The 16,044-nt window shown below is 46.0% G+C and overlaps 2 protein-coding genes across 3 annotated transcripts; one reads left to right on the top strand and one right to left on the bottom strand.

Annotated features, from left to right (window-relative positions):
* Nucleotides 1–62: 62 nt before the first annotated feature.
* Tmx2 (thioredoxin related transmembrane protein 2) lies at nt 63–7,385 on the bottom strand. Of its 2 annotated transcripts, XM_057755461.1 has the most exons (8): nt 7,150–7,385; nt 4,152–4,212; nt 3,801–3,914; nt 3,410–3,486; nt 2,018–2,124; nt 1,778–1,843; nt 1,562–1,691; nt 63–1,096 (listed from the first exon to the last, which is right to left on the bottom strand). In XM_057755461.1, exons 1-8 carry the CDS (start codon nt 7,336–7,338, stop codon nt 950–952), a joined length of 891 nt encoding a protein of 296 aa, XP_057611444.1. In that variant the 5' UTR covers nt 7,339–7,385; the 3' UTR covers nt 63–949. The 2 variants fall into 2 exon arrangements, with proteins under 2 accessions (XP_057611444.1, XP_057611446.1); XM_057755463.1 differs by lacking the exon at nt 63–1,096 and having other exon boundaries at nt 1,599–1,691; nt 1,789–1,843.
* Nucleotides 7,386–7,732: 347 nt separating this feature from the next.
* Med19 (mediator complex subunit 19) lies at nt 7,733–15,977 on the top strand. Its single transcript, XM_057754852.1, has 5 exons — nt 7,733–7,961; nt 13,150–13,406; nt 13,494–13,590; nt 13,814–13,908; nt 14,772–15,977. Exons 1-5 carry the CDS (start codon nt 7,745–7,747, stop codon nt 14,838–14,840), a joined length of 735 nt encoding a protein of 244 aa, XP_057610835.1. The 5' UTR covers nt 7,733–7,744; the 3' UTR covers nt 14,841–15,977.
* The last annotated feature ends 67 nt before the right edge of the window (nt 15,978–16,044 follow it).

The following is a 16,044-nucleotide window of genomic DNA, read 5'->3' as shown; positions in this document are numbered from 1 at the left end:
AAAAATCGGAGCAGTCCCTTTGCAGCTGCCCACTTTCTAATAAAGGAGAAACATCAAGGCAATCAAAATAACAATCCCTTTATTAGGGAAAGCTGTGTAGACAGTAGGAGAAAACTGCTGCCCCAGCCTTGGCGCTTTCTTCTGGTCCCAACACGCAAAAGAAACTCTTAAGCTTACATTGCCCTTCCTCTCGGTTCCCAATACAGGCGGATCATTCAATTCTATTTCCAACGATGGAAATTCTGGTTGAAGGTTTTTCATCGGGATCAGCGACACTTAAAGATTAAATTACAACACACACCCCTTTTCTGTGTTCTGCCTTCATGGATGATCGTGCACCACATGCATACAGGGCCAGCCAAGGCCAGGAGGTGCCGTTGGATCCCTGGATGCGGACAGTCCAGGCCCCCATGCGACTGCTAGGCATCCTCCAGGAGAGCCAGTGCCCTTAACCACTGGGCCATCTCACCAATCCCTTAAGATTAACTGTTTTATGAATGCTACAGATCAAACCAGAAAGGCCTAAAGGAAGAACGGCTCCTTGAGGAAGAATTCTTAGTGCTTCATACTCTGACATCTAATATTAGAATTTAATTTAGTCGATGCTTTGCATGCTCACTAGGAGGGATAATGAAACCACAGCCTGGTGATATCCAAGCGTTGAAAAGCAGTTTACACACTGATCCAACCTTGGAGGGAAACCTTTTCTACTTCTATGAGATCATCTCTCCCTTCCAGAAACACTTGGCCAGGGTAGAACAGCCCTTCATTGCTTCATGGTTCCCTAAAAGCTTCTTTAAAAACCAGAAGCAGGCACCCTGCCCCAACCCAGGCACAGCCAAACAGGAGAAAACAAACGGCCACAGCCTCAGGCATGGATTGTGGTTACAGCTGGAATTGGGCCTTAAAGGTGCCAGAAGTCCAGAGGCAGCAAGAACAAAGCAGGGTCCTATTTGTCCTTCTTGTTTTCCCCGGCTGGCACAGCAGCGGGAGCAGGGACCACAGGCTTCTCTTCCGACACACTGTCTCCACCCTTTGACAGCTTCTTGGCTCGTTGGTAGAGCTCGTTCAGATTGAATTCTCGAATCACATTCTCCTATGCAAAAGTGATGAAAACATCAGATACTAGGTGGGAAGGTAAAGTTCAGAGCTGGGGAGTAGGAAGTATTTAGCTAAGCACAGTCTAGAAACCAGAGGGCAGAAATCTGCCCTAACTTTTCTTTGGCATTTATGTGTCTATTAGCCGTCATTTTTTGTGCCAATATTGTATGTACACACATGCAACTGTGAAGCAAGCCCATGAGCCAGCTGTTACTGCCTCCAGTGTACTGATGAGGACCTCATCGCCTACAGACCACAGGCGCCTCACAGAACATGTCTTTATGGTTGTCCTCAGTATTAGCAGCAAGCAACAAGCGACTTACTAGGTGACATCCAGTAACTGATTGACACCCTCAAAACTGGTGGGCAAGGGCAGAATTCAGGATTAAACCCAGACTAACTACAGAGCCCATTCACTGCTGTATCCTTCTCCAAACCACTGCCCATTTATTTTATGTACCTCAGAAAAGGTCCATGAGACAGCTCGTCCTTTCTTGTCAATCTGTGGCCTCCGCATAACCTCCTTGCCACCTTGGAACAGGATCAGGGTAGGGAGTTGTTTGGTGAGGGGTGATGTGCTCACTTTGTACCTACAAGGCCAGAGAGGACTTTGTACATCACTTACATCACTTTAAGAAAGTCTCAGCTCCGACCCTCTTCCCAGGTATCTACAAACCGTGTGCTAACGTCGGTATAGCGTCCAACATCTACCTTCCCAAAATTGAGCCCTGGACAGTTGTACCTGCAAAAACATATACTATTTAACATGCTGAAAAATACTGGGATGGATCAAGGGAACTGGAAATACAGATAACTAGGTAAGAAAGGGGGAAAGAACTGTGGATGTGCTAAATTAGAGCAAAGGAAGGCAGGCACCGCGCTTCCATTTATGACATGCTTCACCCTGCATACTCACTTGAGGGAAAGGTCAGCATAGATGGGAGCAAATGACTGACAATCATTAGACCAATTGGCAAAGAACTCCACGATCCAAGTGACCCTCTTGTCCCTTTCCAGCTCCTCCTGCCACACAGAGGGAAGAGAGACTAGGCTCAAACAGCTGGGCATGAGAAGGTTCAGACCTGTGGCTAACGCCTTACCCTAGGCTTCCCCTTCCCCGTAACAAACCAGTACCCTGACCATCTTCCCAGGTTTGTTGTACCAAAGACTGAATCCAGTGCCTCACACATGTGAGGCACGCACTCTACCATAAGCAAAATGGCCATTTTTTTAAATAATCTAAAAATTTTTAAATTACATTTCTTATGTGGGTATAGGCACACAGGCCACCGCCCACTTAGTTTTCTCTTTCCAGACTGAAGACAGAGGTTTGGCAGCAAGGACCTTCTTTTTATCCACTAAACTTTTTCTTTTAAAAGTTTACCTACCTAGCCGGGCGATGGTGGCACACGCCTTTAATCCCAGAACTCGGGAGGCAGAGGCAGGCAGATCTCTGTGAGTTCGAGACCAGCCTGGTCTACAGAGCTAGTTCCAGGACAGGCTCCAAAGCCACAGAGAAACCCTGTCTCGAAAAAAAAACAAAAAACAAAAAACAAAAAAAAAAAGTCTATCTATCTATCATTGATCTATCATCTATCTATTTATCATCTATCTATCGAGGACAACTCTGGGGAGTGGGTTCCCTCCTCTACCTTTCCATCTATCTATCTACCCACCTATCTATCAATCTATCATCTATCTATCTATCTATCTATCTATCTATCTATCTATCTGTCTATCAGTCTATCTATCATCTATCTATCTATTGAGGACAACTCTGGGGAGTGGGTTCCCTCCTCTACCTTTCCATGGGTTCCAGGGACCCAGCTCAAGTTGTCAGGCTTATGTGGCAAACACTTTCACCTGATGAGCCATCTCACCTGCCTACCAGCCTTTCCTTTGAGACAGACTCTTACTATGTAGCTGGCGCTGCCTTGGCACTCACTAGAAGCCTGCACTGGCCTGAAACTTGCAGCCATCCACTGGGTGAGGGGGGCATACACCTTTAATCCCAGCATCTGGGAGGCAGAGCAAGGCGGATCTCTTCATTCGAGGCCAGTCTGCTCTATGGAGAGAGTTCCAGGACAGGCAAGGCTATATAGAGAAATTCTGTCTAAAAAACAAAAATGAGCAAACAAACAAGCAGGAAACAGTTCCTGCAGCAGCTCTACCCCAGCCTCTCGGCTACCAGTGTATCAGACATGCACCGCCAAGCCCAGGTACTGACTGCTGTCCTCAAGCAACATCTTTATGAACAGCGAGCACAACCCACACAGCAGAAGCCAAGCGACAGAAGCAGGATACTCACATCAATGGTTTTATCGCTGAAGTACTTGATGTACTCAGGACCCATGTACAGGGGGGGCTTGCAGGTCATCAGGAACACTGAGCACAGAGTTAACATGCATGTCAGAGATAACATACAGGGTCTCTTACAGATTTGCAAACCCACTTAGTATTTCAGACACCAAAGAATACACATGTCTACATAGATCACCAGCATACATTCTTCTTAAAGTACTGTCCAAGTAAATACTTATCGCATATATATAATTAAAAGCTACAAATATAATTCATTAGGTATAAGATAAGGATTGGAACCTGGTTCTCAAAAAAAAAAAATCAAGCCTTTATCAAAGATCTTTACTATTCCAAATTATTAATTATAGAACCTTAACATAATAAATGCAGTTTCTCACCTATGCAGAGTGTGAGGTACAGTAGACCCATTCGAATATCCAGGCGGAAGAAAAGGATCGCATTGGCCACTTTACTAAACATGAAGATGTTACCTACATGCTGCTCCACGGTGACTGGGACAGAGAGACCAGAGTCAGGCTGGGCGCAGGGCTCCCACTATTTGTCCCTCCTCCTGGGGCACTTACAAGTGGGAACGGGGTGAGAGGACACAGAAGTCCAAGGTCAAACTAACCCCAGGCAGGAAATGTGGAACTAGTTCATTAAATAAGGCTCCTCTCCTCTACCACTAGAAGGGAGCTTCTGCAGGGCCCGAGTCCTAACCCCCAGCAGTGCAAAGCAAGTCGGCTTACTGGATCTGCGGTTCTTCATCATCACGATGGCACTGAGGAACATCAGAATCTCCACTTCTCTCTGGAAGACAATCAGTGACAGCCACGTGGTGAATGAGGCTGATGGGACAGAGGGCAGAATGCAAAATGCAAAGCAAGAAATCCAGCTTGGGCTGGTAATAAAGAGATAACTGGAGCTGGCTGAGGTGTGGGACCAACAAGTCAAAAGAGCCAGGTTCAGAGTCCACCCTTGGCAACTGCATGTCTTTGAGCGAATCCCTGACCTTTGGGTTTCCTTTTTTCTCCGTCCCCACTTCTGTCCTTGAGACTTGCTCTCACTATCTTGCCCAGGCAATTCTGCCTCAGCCTCTAAGGCACCAGGATTGTCGTGGTACATCACCACCCGAGCCACAGCACCGTGTGGAGGTTAGACAACATGCCAGACTCACTTCTTCCTTCTGTCTCACTGTGTCGTCCAGGGCGGTTTCAAACTCACTATGCTCCTCCCCCCTCAGCCTCTCAAGGGCTGGATTCTTTTTCATCATTTGGTTTTGAGAAAGGAGCTTGCTATATAGTTTAGGTTATATGTTTTTAATTTTGTTTTCAAGAAAGTTTTGTAGGTCAGGGTGGCGCCCAGCCCCCTATGTTGGTCTACTTTAAACTTGTGATCTCCTTGGCCCCGCCTTCCAGATGCTGACAGTACAGATGTGCAGTACCAGTGAATCTCAAACTTTTATTGTTTTGCACCTTCAGGATACACAGAGTGAGCCCACAGGGAGTACTGCACACATGTGAACCCTGCATTCTGGAGGGTAGAGCAGGAGAAAAGCCTAAAGCCCAAAACTGTCTTAGTTGATGTCAGTTCCAGACCAGTGAGGACTACAGGCACAGCTCCACTTTTGTGGGCATAGCCTGGCTCCTTTAATCTTTCAGGAGTCTACTCACGCCAAACTGGGACTCATAGTTCATTAAGAAAGTTTCACAGCTGGCCAGTATGGCGAGTTTGATGTGTGTTTGTTTTTAAAGAATTATCTTTATTTTACGTGAATTAGTGGTTTACATGAATGTATATAAGTGCACTGCGTGTCTAGTACTCAGAACAGAGGTGAGTGCTGGAACTGGATTCCAGATAGCTGTGACCAGACATGTCAGTGTGAGGAACCTCACCCAAGTCCTCTAGAAGAGTAGCCAGTGCTCTAAACCATTCAGCCATCTATCAAGCCCCAAGAGTTAAGGTCTTCTTTTTTGTTTACTTGTGTTTTGTTTTCCAGGCAGGATTTCGCTGTAGCTTTAGAGTCTGTCCTGGAGCTCTGTAAACCAGATTGTCCTTGAACTTACAGAGGTCCACCTGTCTCTGCTCCCTGTGCCACCAGCACCCAGCCAAGTTGAGGTCTTCTGAAAACTATTTCAAAAGCAGGGTGGTATGTTCGGGTATGTGCAATTGAATGTAGGTGCCTGAAAAAGACCTCTAAACCTGGAGTTACAGGCAGCCATGAGACTCCTTATGTGGGCACTGGGAACCCAATTTGGATTATCAGAAGTGTATGTGAGGTTTGTTGTAGTGATATTTCATTTGTATTGTGATAAATAAAGCTTGCCTAAAGATCAGAAAGTAAAACAGTGGCATTGATCAGCCTTACAGACCAGGCAGTGGTGACACACACCTTTAATTCTAGCCTGAGAGAGGGATATAAGACAGTTCTCAGATGCGGTCTCCTTCTAGATTCCCTGAAGGCAGGATCACCATTCCGACTGTGGTAGAGGTAAGAGTGGCTGGCTGTTTTGATTTTCTGACCTTCAGGTTGAACTCCAGCTTCTGTCTCTGGGTTTTTATTAATTGTGCTAGTTTGTTTTTGTTTTTTTGAGACAGGGTTTCACTGTGTAGCCCTGGCTGTCCTGGAACTCACTCTGTAGACCAGGCTGGCCTCAAATTCACAGAGATCCACCTGTTTCTGCCTTCCAAGTGCTGGCATTAAAGACATGCGCCACCACCACCCAGTTTCATAAGGCGATTCTTAAGAGGCACCTGGCAGTGTTACAACTTATAAGGTACAACGGAAAGTAGGGTTTTGGTGTGGTGTCGTTTTGAGACAGGGTCTCACTATGTAGTCTGACCTGGAATGTGTGATACAGACCAGGAGAGCTTACATCAATCTCACAGAGATCCACCTGCCTCTGTCTCCAGAGTGCTAGGACCAATGGGGTACAACACAAATCCTGGCAAAAATATGGTATCTTTAATGTAAACAAAGTTAATAATCTTGTTTGAGAGTCCCAGAAGTGTCTGAAGAAAGAAGCGTGGCCTACCCAAGGTTATAGTAATACCTTCTGGCCTTGAGTCTGGGTCACTGCCATTCTAAAATAAATATTTGTACAGGAAAGGAATATTAGCTCTATGTCCACTACCTTCACAGCAATGTTAATTGTTCTGAAATTATTGCTCCCCTCCATGCCTCGTGTTTTTGTAGCCTTCCCTGTTTCTCTATCCCCCTGAAGATGATAGGGTGTGCAGTTACAGTGTTCTGGGCAGTCGTGCAGTTGCTTTTCCACGTGAGTCATTTTGAGTTAGCGACCTAAGTGGGCCGGCCTATCAGAATTGAACGAGGTAAGGCAGCACTTTCTGAGTGCTGTGTGATCTTGGGAAAGTTGTCTAACTACACTGAGATCAATTTGCCAAACAGACAGACAGATGACAGATAGACGGATAGACAGATAGACAGACAGACAGACAGATAGATAGATGACAGACACATGATAGATATAGATAGACAGACAGACAGACAGACAGATGATAGACAGATAGATAGAAAAACGGTATTTCTGCTGGTCTGTCTTCCTCGCCGGCGGCCCGGGAAGCCTGGCAACCCTGTAGAACACCGTTCCTGCGTGGAGGAAACCCTGGGTTCTGTTTCTCCATCTTAAGCCAGGAGGTTCCCGAAATGTCCCCCCACACTTTCCCGTGCACCCGCCGGCGCGGAGATGGTCAAGGTCGGGAGCTACCGAGGCAGGGGGCGCTCACCCAGTCAAAGTCACACGGGTTGCCATCCTCGCGCTGCGTGGGGAGACCGCTGCAGATCGGCGGCAGTTTCCTCACGAGGAGGAACGCGGCGGACAGCAGCGCGGACAGCAGGCAATAGGGCCGGGCCAGCCATCGAGAAAGCCGCGGCACCGAGTACACCAGGGCGATCAGAGGCGCGAGGACAGCCATCTTCCCGGCCGGGTCCCTTGCCGGCTCCGTCCCGCCTCCAGCTCGCCCCTCCGCCGCCCCTCGACAGCGAGGCTTCTATTGGGCGGGAGAGCAGAGGCAACGCCTTCAGACCCGGATGTAGATGTCTTATTGGGCGCTGCGATAAACCAGAAAGTGAGTTAGGTAGTCTATTGGTCCGTAGGGTTATCGCTTTTCCACCTGAGTCATTTTATTGGCTATAGGACCGGGACCCACCTCCCGAACCGTCACTTAGAGCGACGGAAGTGGTCGCCGGAAGTCGGTAAGCGTGGCCTATTATAGCCAATGACGGGAAGCCCTTAGAGGACGAGGGTGGGACCGTGCGAGAGCGCTGTCCAATAAACGTCGCTGACTCCGGATCCTGGGTAACCCGGGAGCCGAGGGTGCCATGGAGAACTTCACGGCGCTGTTCGGAGCCCAAGCCGATCCCCCACCGCCCCCGAGCGCCCTGGGCTTCGGGCCCGGGAAGCCGCCCCCGCCGCCTCCACCTCCTCCGGGAGGGGGTCCAGGCGCGGCTCCGCCGCCGCCCGCGAGCTCGGCCCCCGCGGGCGCAGACAAGTCGGCTGCTGGGAGCGGCCCCTTCTACCTGATGCGGGAGTTGCCTGGTGAGGGGCTCGCCTTCGTGGGGTGGGTCTGGGCGCTGTCCGCCGTCCGTGACTCGGTCACAGCCTGAGCCGTTGTTTGGAACTCGGGAGGCGTGTGTAGCAATGTGTAGTATTTATTATAGCCCTTTTAGATAGGTATCGTCTGTATTCTTGTTTGTATTGTATTTTGTAATTGAGAAACTGCAGCATAAAGACTGTGCTTTAGTGACAGGTGTCTTGCAACAGTTTTATTTTAGTTGTGACTGTTTTGTTTTGTTTTGTTGAGACAGGGTCTCACTGTGTGGCTCAGGCTTTCCTGGAATTCACTGTAGTCCTGACTGGTCGGTCTTGAACTCACTAAGATCCACCTCCCTCTGTACCACCAGGCCCAGCTTCCTCCAGTGGTTTCTTTATCTTTTGCGTTATCTATTCTGATTGTACCTGTTTCTGTAAATCAGTTGACAAATACTGAATTTCCATTAGAGGCAAATGCTGGGAGGGATGAGTGTGAGAAGTGGAGACTGGTAAACTTAGTCTTTAGGTACCTTTTTTTTTTTGAGATTTAAAGTATATGGTTTAAGGATTGTGCTTGTATTCTTGTGTCAGTCAGTCTTATTACTTTGTAGTTACGCTTCACACATCTTAGGTTTTCAAAATGTGCTGTTAGCCAAAAATGACATCAAGAATAAGATGTCAAGCCAGGCCAGAGGTAGTGCACACCTCTAATCCCAGCACTCAGGAGGCAGAGGCAGACAGATCTCTGAGTTCGAGGCCAGTCTGGTCTACAGAGTTCCAGGACAGCCAGGGCTGTTAACACAGACAAACCTTGTCTCAAAAAAAAACCTTAAAAAGGAAAAACGAAGGAAGGAGAGAGAGAGATTAATTTTGCATGGAAGAGTAATGGTTGATGAGGCTCCAAAGCTAAGTTGGAATAAAACTATGAATTGGAAGGCTGGAGATGTACCTCAGCTGGTAGAGTTCATGCTTAGGAGTTCTGGAGACCAGGCATGGTGGTACAAGTCTATAATCTCAGAGCCTTGGGAGGTGTAGGCAGAAAGATCAGGAATCCAAGGGCATCCTTGGCTCCATCAAAAGTTCAAGGCCAGTCTTGGCTACAGGGGAGCTGAAGAGACGGCTCCGAGGTTATGAGGTTCCCAGAACCCACGTGGGGAGCCTCACGGTTCTCCTTTGCTCCTGCTCCTGGGAACCCAGCACCCTCTGCTGGGCCTCCACAGGTGCTCAAATGGTATGTGGAATACATTCACACAGCACAGACACATATACACACAGATATGGTAAAAATAAACCTTTCAGTCTGAGTTCATATGTTTAATTCCAGCACTTGGGAGGCAGAAACAGGGTGGATCTCTCCGAGTTTGAGGCCAACTTGGTCTGCATAGTGAGTTACAAGTCATCCAAGACAAGAGAGGCTCTGTCTCAAAAAAAAATATATATATATTTAAAAATCAATTTTTAAAAAGCTGGAGCTGGCTCAGTGGTTAGGAGCCCTTGTTCTTTCATGTGCTCACAGGCTCATCACTTCCATAGGCATCAAGCATGCATGTGGCAAACAGGCATGCATGTAGGAAAATACTCATACATACAAAATAAAGTAAATCTTAAACCAGGCGGTGGTGGCTCATGCCTTTAATCCCAGCTTAATCCCAGCACTCGGGAGGCAGAGGAGGGGCCAGCCTGGTCTACAAGAGCTAGTTCCAGGACAGGCTCCAAAGCTACAGAGAAACCCTGTCTCAAAAAAACAAAAAATAAAATAAAAAATAAAGTAAATCTTTAGAAAATCAATTAAAAAATAGTATTAGGCTCAAGTACCACAATTTGTTTGTTTGTTTTTCAAAGTAGGGTTTCTCTGTGTAGCTATGGCTGTCCTGGAACTCGTTTTGTAAACCAGACTCGCCTGCCTATGCCTCCGAGTACTGAAATTAAAATTAAAAGCATGCACCACCATGTATTATGGGAATTTAAGTAGCAGTTTCCTTTCCCGACTCTCAGGACTGAGAATCAGTCAAGGCCTTCCACATTGCTACACAAGCACTCTACCACTGTTTTAAACTTTGTTTTAACTAAGAAGTATTGTTTCAATCCCAGCTTTTAAGGCTTTAATCCCAGCACTGGGGGTGGGGGTGGGGGGCAGAGGCAGGCGGATCTCCTTGAGTTCAAGGCCAACCTGGTTTGACATTCCAAGACAGGTTCCAAAGCTACAGAGAAACCCTGTCTCAAAATAACAACAAAAAATTATTGTTTTCTACACTTATAGAATGTATTACAGAATGTTGAGGTCCAATAACTGGAAGAGGCCATAGTGATGTGAGCAGGATTTAGAATTTCAAGGAGAGAAAAAAAAATGAATCTGCATAGGATTGACATTTTAAGATTTGTTTTCAGGAGCCATGGCTTTTGAAAGAAGTTTATAAGTCATTTTCAGAGAACTAGCAGTTTAAATAGAAGTTAAACTCATGTCTGTATTTTTTTGTGTTTATTTTGTATGTATGAATGTTTTTCTTCATGTGTGTATGTGATATGTGTGTGCCTGGTACCCATGGAAGTCAGAGAAGGCATCAGATTCCCTGGAACTGGAATGACATACAAATGCTTATCGGCTGTGTGGGTGTTGGGCATGGAATCTGGGTCATGTGCTGAACCAGCTAGCCAGCCCCTGATACTTACTTTCTTAATTCCCCCTTTGATGCAGTCTCGTGTCACCCGGGATGGCCTCAGACTAGTGTAGCCAAGGATAAGCATCAGCTCCTGAGCTTCCTACCTCCTCCTCCTGGATGCTGGGTTTACTGGTGTGTGCCACTTTGATCAGCTTGTTTAGAGATTATGAAAAGCACTAAGTTCCTTCTCATCTGGAAGGAGACACCCTGGCAAGCAGAAGGCAGTGCCAGTTGTGAGAGGCAATTTCTAGCAACCACATGGTGGCTCACAACCATCTATAATGAGATCTGGTTCCCTCTTCTGGCCTGCAAGCATACATGCAAACAGAACACTGCATACATAATAAATAAATCTTTAAAAAAGCAGTGAAACACAAAGCTATTATCCCATTACATAGATAAAAGGAAAGAGCAACAGAGAGGACAGCTAGTATTAGAATTCTGGTTGCTCATATTTTCATTGCGTAGCTCTTCCTAAGTAATACTTGGTATCATGAAGAATAAACGTATTGGTCACAAGGTAGTCACAGCCACAAAATCTGTTTTCCTATGGTGACTAGTCTTCTTCCTATTAAAGCTGGGTTCCATCTCTATCCTACTTTGCTCCATTTGTTCCATTCCTCTAGCCCACAGTTTAATATTTGTGTTTATTGTATGTTCCCGAGTTGGGGGTGTTTGAGATGGGATCACTACACAGCTCAAGCTGGCCTTGAATGGAGCTGTCTTGCCTCTGCCTCCTGAGTGCTGGCATTCCAGGCTTACGGGTGTGTGCCCACTGCATCTGACTGTTAAGTTTTTATAGCCTTAGTGTCTATTATCTAAAATGTTTCAAGTTTTTCAGAATATTTGCATAGATTTTACTAGTTACACATCCCAAATCCAGAAATGTGAAGTCTGGAATGCTCAAATCTGAAATTCTAAGTATTGGAATTCTAAAATTGTGTTTTGAATAATAGCCCCCATAGGCTCATATATTTTAATGTTTAGTCATCAAGGAGTGCAACTCCTTGAATAGATTAGAAGGGTTAGGAGATGTGGCCTTGTTGAAGTCTGTCACTGGGGGTGACATGCCAGGTCTAGACTCTTTCTGCCTGCGGATCAGTAGGAATCTCTCAGCTCCTTCAGCACCATGTTGCTATTGTCCTGCCCACCATGATAATGAATTAAGCCTCCAAAACTGTAAGCAAGACCCCAATTAAGTGCTTTCTCAGTTTTAAGAGTTGCCATGATCATGTCTCTTCATAGCAATACAACATTGACTAAGACAATAGTTTTTGTTTTTTAATAGATTCCTCATTAGTATTGAAATATAGTCCTTCAGGGGCTGGAGAGATGGCTCAACAATTAGGAGTATGGGCTGCCCTTGTAAAAGACCCAGGTTCAGTTCCTAGGGCAGCTCACAACCATCTGTACTAAGATCTAACCCCTCTTCTTTCTTTTTTTTTTTTTTTGGTTTTTCGAGACAGGGTTTCTCTGTGGCTTTGGAGCCTGTCCTGGAACTAGCTCTTGTAGACCAGGCTGGTCTCGAACTCACAGAGATCCGCCTGCCTCTGCCTCCCAAGTGCTGGGATTAAAGGCGTGCGCCACCACCGCCCAGCCAAAGAAATTTTTTTTTTTTTACCTGCAATGACCGGTTCCTGCCAGTGCTGGTCTCTGTGGTTTTGGAGCCTGTCCTGGAACTAGCTCTTGTAGACCAGGCTGGCCTCGAACTCACAGAGATCCGCCTGCTTCTGCCTCCCGAGTGCTAACCCCTCTTCTGACCTCTGTAGGCACCAGACACACACATGGTACACATGTATACATATAGGCAAAATAAACATATACATAAAGTAAAACTAAAAATTATTTTTTCCTTTAGTTCCTTTGTTGGACCCTAGAGTCCAATCACCGAGAAGGAGTCGCCCCCAGAGACCATCTCTCACACCACAGCTGATGTAAAAGCATGAGGATTTTATTAATTCTGTCATGACAGGGTCTTCAGCATTTGGGAGGCTAGAAAGACCCCAAATGGCTGGTACAGGTTATTTTTAAAGGGAAAAACCACAGAAGGAAGGGGTGTCTGGGGGTTGTTCTTTAACTACTATGATTGGCTTATTCAAAAGGGCTATTACCAATAATTGGCTGGAGAGTGGTTGCCAGATCAGATGAGGTAAGAGAAAAACATCTGAGGGTCACTTTGCCCCTTTCCCAGGGACTAAGTCAAAAAAACATCAATGACTTGAGTCCAACACCTAAGGGTTATCTTGCCCCTGTTCAATAACTGAGTTCTATTTGGAGAACATTCACAAGAACTCAGAGAGATGATGGAAAGTTCCCAACATTTCAGTACGTGTGTGGGCAATTGTTAGGTCCTTGGTTCCGATAGGGGAATGGGGAGCATTACTGCTGAGACTGAGATGGCTCAGAATTGTCATAAATGGCTTCAGAATTGTCTTAAAGTTTTAGACTTTCTGGGTTAGTGGCAACAAAAAAACAAACAAACCAAACCCTATCATCTGCTTTTGGTATATAAGTTCATTATTGCTGTTTTCTAGGCAGCACAGAGCTGACAGGCAGCACCAATTTAATAACACACTACAACCTGGAACAGGCCTATAATAAGTTCTGTGGGAAGAAGGTGAAGGAGAAGCTAAGTAACTTCCTGCCTGACCTGCCAGGGATGATCGACCTCCCTGGCTCCCATGACAACAGCAGCCTCCGCTCCCTCATCGAGAAGCCTCCTATTCTTAGTAGCTCCTTTAATCCAATCACAGGGACCATGCTGTCTGGTTTCCGCCTCCATACTGGCCCGGTGAGTCCCGTCTTGGGGAGGCCTAAAAGGCAGAGCGGAAGTTTTCTGTCCAGTTTCCTCTATTCACCTGGACTCTCTCGTCCCCAGTTGCCAGAGCAGTGCCGTCTGATGCACATCCAGCCCCCCAAGAAGAAGAACAAGCACAAGCATAAACAGAGCCGCACCCAGGATCCTGTCCCCCCAGGTGAGAAGCACTTAGTTCCTCGGGACGCCCAGATTTCCTTAAGAAGCTTTCCTTAAGAAGCTCATGTCTTGAAGTTTTTTGGACAAGCAGTGACTTGGCAGCTGCTCTACCAGGACCTCTATATCAGGAAAAAAAGCAGTGCCCCTGGTGCTCAGTTTCCTGCAGCCTTAAGAGTTCATAGCAATAGATCTTATGCTCAACAGGCTCTTAATGTCTCCTACAGAAACACCATCTGATTCAGATCACAAAAAGAAGAAAAAGAAAAAAGAAGAGGATCCTGAACGGAAAAGGAAAAAGAAAGAGAAGAAGAAGAAGAAGGTAGAGGGCTGTCGTAGCGCCTGTTGAGTTTTCCATGTAGCCATTTTTGTTTTGTGTTTAATTTACGTATACAGGTGTTTCTTTACACAAGTACAGTGCCCACAGAGACCAGGAGAGGGCAGCCCTGGAGTTGGAGTCACCATCCTGTGGGGGTGCTGGGAACTGAACTTGGGTTTTCCACAAGACAGTACATGCTCATAACTGGAGCCATCTCTCCAGCTTCCTTCTCAGCCTTCCAGCTTCCTTCTCATAGAACCCTTTGCCTCAAGTTAGACCCAAGATTGAAAACCTAGGGCAGACATTTGTCTTTTTCAGTACTGGCCAAGGCTAGTTCTCTTGTTCTTTTTCTCTTTGAGGCAGTGCCCTACACACTGAGCCAGATCCAGTCTTTTAAAATTATTGCAATCCTCCTACCTCTGCCTCCTAAGCAGTTGCAAGAGGTTACAAGTCTATGCTAAGCAGGCTCATCTTGTATTAAGTTTTTTTTTTTTTGTTTTGTTTTTGTTTATTCAAGACAGGGTTTCTCTGTAGCTTTGGAACCTTTCCTGGAACTAGCTCTTGTAGACCAGACTGGCCTCAAACTCACAGAGATCCACCTGCCTCTGCCTCCCGAGTGCTGGGATTAAAGGCGTGCACCACCACTACCTTTAATCTTTAAATTTTTTTGTTGTTTTAAGACAGCCTTGAGATATAGGCATGCTTAACTGGCCTTGAACTCACTATATAGACCAGTGTGGCTTCTCAGAGAGATAGGCTTGCCTCTGGCTCTCTCCAAAGCCCTGGGATTAAAGGCGTGTACTGTGTCCAGCCAGGTCTGTCTTTGCATTTCTAAACGTTCTTTCCCCCTTTCCTGTCTCCTCCAGAACCGACATAGTCCAGATCACCCCGGTATGGGCAGCTCCCAGGCCAGCAGCAGCAGCAGCCTCCGCTAACAGGACCACTGAACTCTGCCAAGGATGGCTTTCATGTTATATTGAACCTGCTGACAAAAACTGTCTTCCAGGCACTTGGGCATTGCCTTGGGGCATCAACAGCTAGACAGAAGCCAGCTCCTGCTGCGCTTATGACGAATACACTTTTTAAAAGGGCTGTGCTTTTTTTAATAGCTTAGTCCAGTTGGCTTTTTTTCATGGACATCCTTCTCACAAGAAGCGCTTTTTTTTTTCTCCTCTCCTTTTGTGCAATTTAGTTTTAGGACTTCGTTAGGGTTTTTTTTTTTTTTTTTTTTTTTTTTTAAAAAAAAGAAAACGGTGTGTTTACCAGACTAGCTAGTATGGCTATCTTTTGAGAGGCAAGTGCCATTTTGTATGAGTCAAAGTTTAAGAAAAGGCACTGCTAAGATAGAAATCTTGCCATCACATTATTTCCTTAGGCTGGGAAATCAAGATGAGAAAAGAGAACATGGTTGGAAAGCAACACTGATTACTAGTATTTTGCCTATAATGTTCAGAGCCAACCAAGTGCCTGGTTGATTTGCAGCCCTTCAGGAAAGGTGGCCCAAATAAGGCGTATGTCTGTGCTGATACACAACAGGGAACTACAAAGAAACACCCAGAATCACCAGTATATTTTAGCAGGGAAAAATACTGGGGTTTCATTATGCTCCCACTCTTTCCTGTGTGCCAGCTTAAGCCTTGTGTGTGCTAGGTGAACCTCTGGCAAGAAGTATAATGCTTCTCTATTCTTTAGTTTTAAAAAATGGATTTGGTTGTTTGAGAAAAACAAAGTTTTGGGTTGTGGTTTTTGAGACGGTGTCTCGCTTTGTAACCCGGCAGGCTATAAAGACCTCAAGCTTAGGAGACCTACCTGCCTTTATTTACTTCCCAAGTTCTGGGATCAAAGGCATACACCGCCACGTCTAGCTTTTTATTTTCTTAAAAAATATAATTTATTAGCCAGGCAGTGGTTGTACATGCCTTTAATCCCAGCACTCCAGAGGGAGGTGAATCTCTGTGAGTTTGAGGCCAGCCTGATCTACATGCGCTACTTCCAGGACAGGCTCCAAAGCTACAGAGAAACCCTGTCTCGGGAGAGGAGAAATAATAATAATTTATTTACTTTTACGAGTATTGGTGTTTCGTGTGCATGTCTCTCTGTGTGGGAGTATCAGACAGTTGTGAGCTGCCAACCTGGGTC

This window comes from Chionomys nivalis, chromosome 22, assembly GCF_950005125.1.
Source record: "Chionomys nivalis chromosome 22, mChiNiv1.1, whole genome shotgun sequence".
Classification (NCBI taxonomy): domain Eukaryota; kingdom Metazoa; phylum Chordata; class Mammalia; order Rodentia; family Cricetidae; genus Chionomys; species Chionomys nivalis.
This window is presented reverse-complemented; position numbering and strand designations above follow the sequence as displayed.

Coding starts and splice junctions, on each gene's coding strand:
- Tmx2 (XM_057755461.1), bottom strand. CDS start 7,338: ATGGCTGTCCTCGCGCCTCTGATCGCCCTGGTGTACTCGGTGCCGCGG. Junction 1,844..2,017: donor TATGCTGACCTTTCCCTCAA/GTGAGTATGCAG, acceptor ATGTTTTTGCAG/GTACAACTGTCCAGGGCTCA. Junction 1,097..1,561: donor TCTCATGGACCTTTTCTGAG/GTACATAAAATA, acceptor ACTTTTGCATAG/GAGAATGTGATTCGAGAATT.
- Med19 (XM_057754852.1), top strand. CDS start 7,745: ATGGAGAACTTCACGGCGCTGTTCGGAGCCCAAGCCGATCCCCCACCG. Junction 7,962..13,149: donor CCTGATGCGGGAGTTGCCTG/GTGAGGGGCTCG, acceptor GCTGTTTTCTAG/GCAGCACAGAGCTGACAGGC. Junction 13,909..14,771: donor AAGAGAAGAAGAAGAAGAAG/GTAGAGGGCTGT, acceptor TGTCTCCTCCAG/AACCGACATAGTCCAGATCA.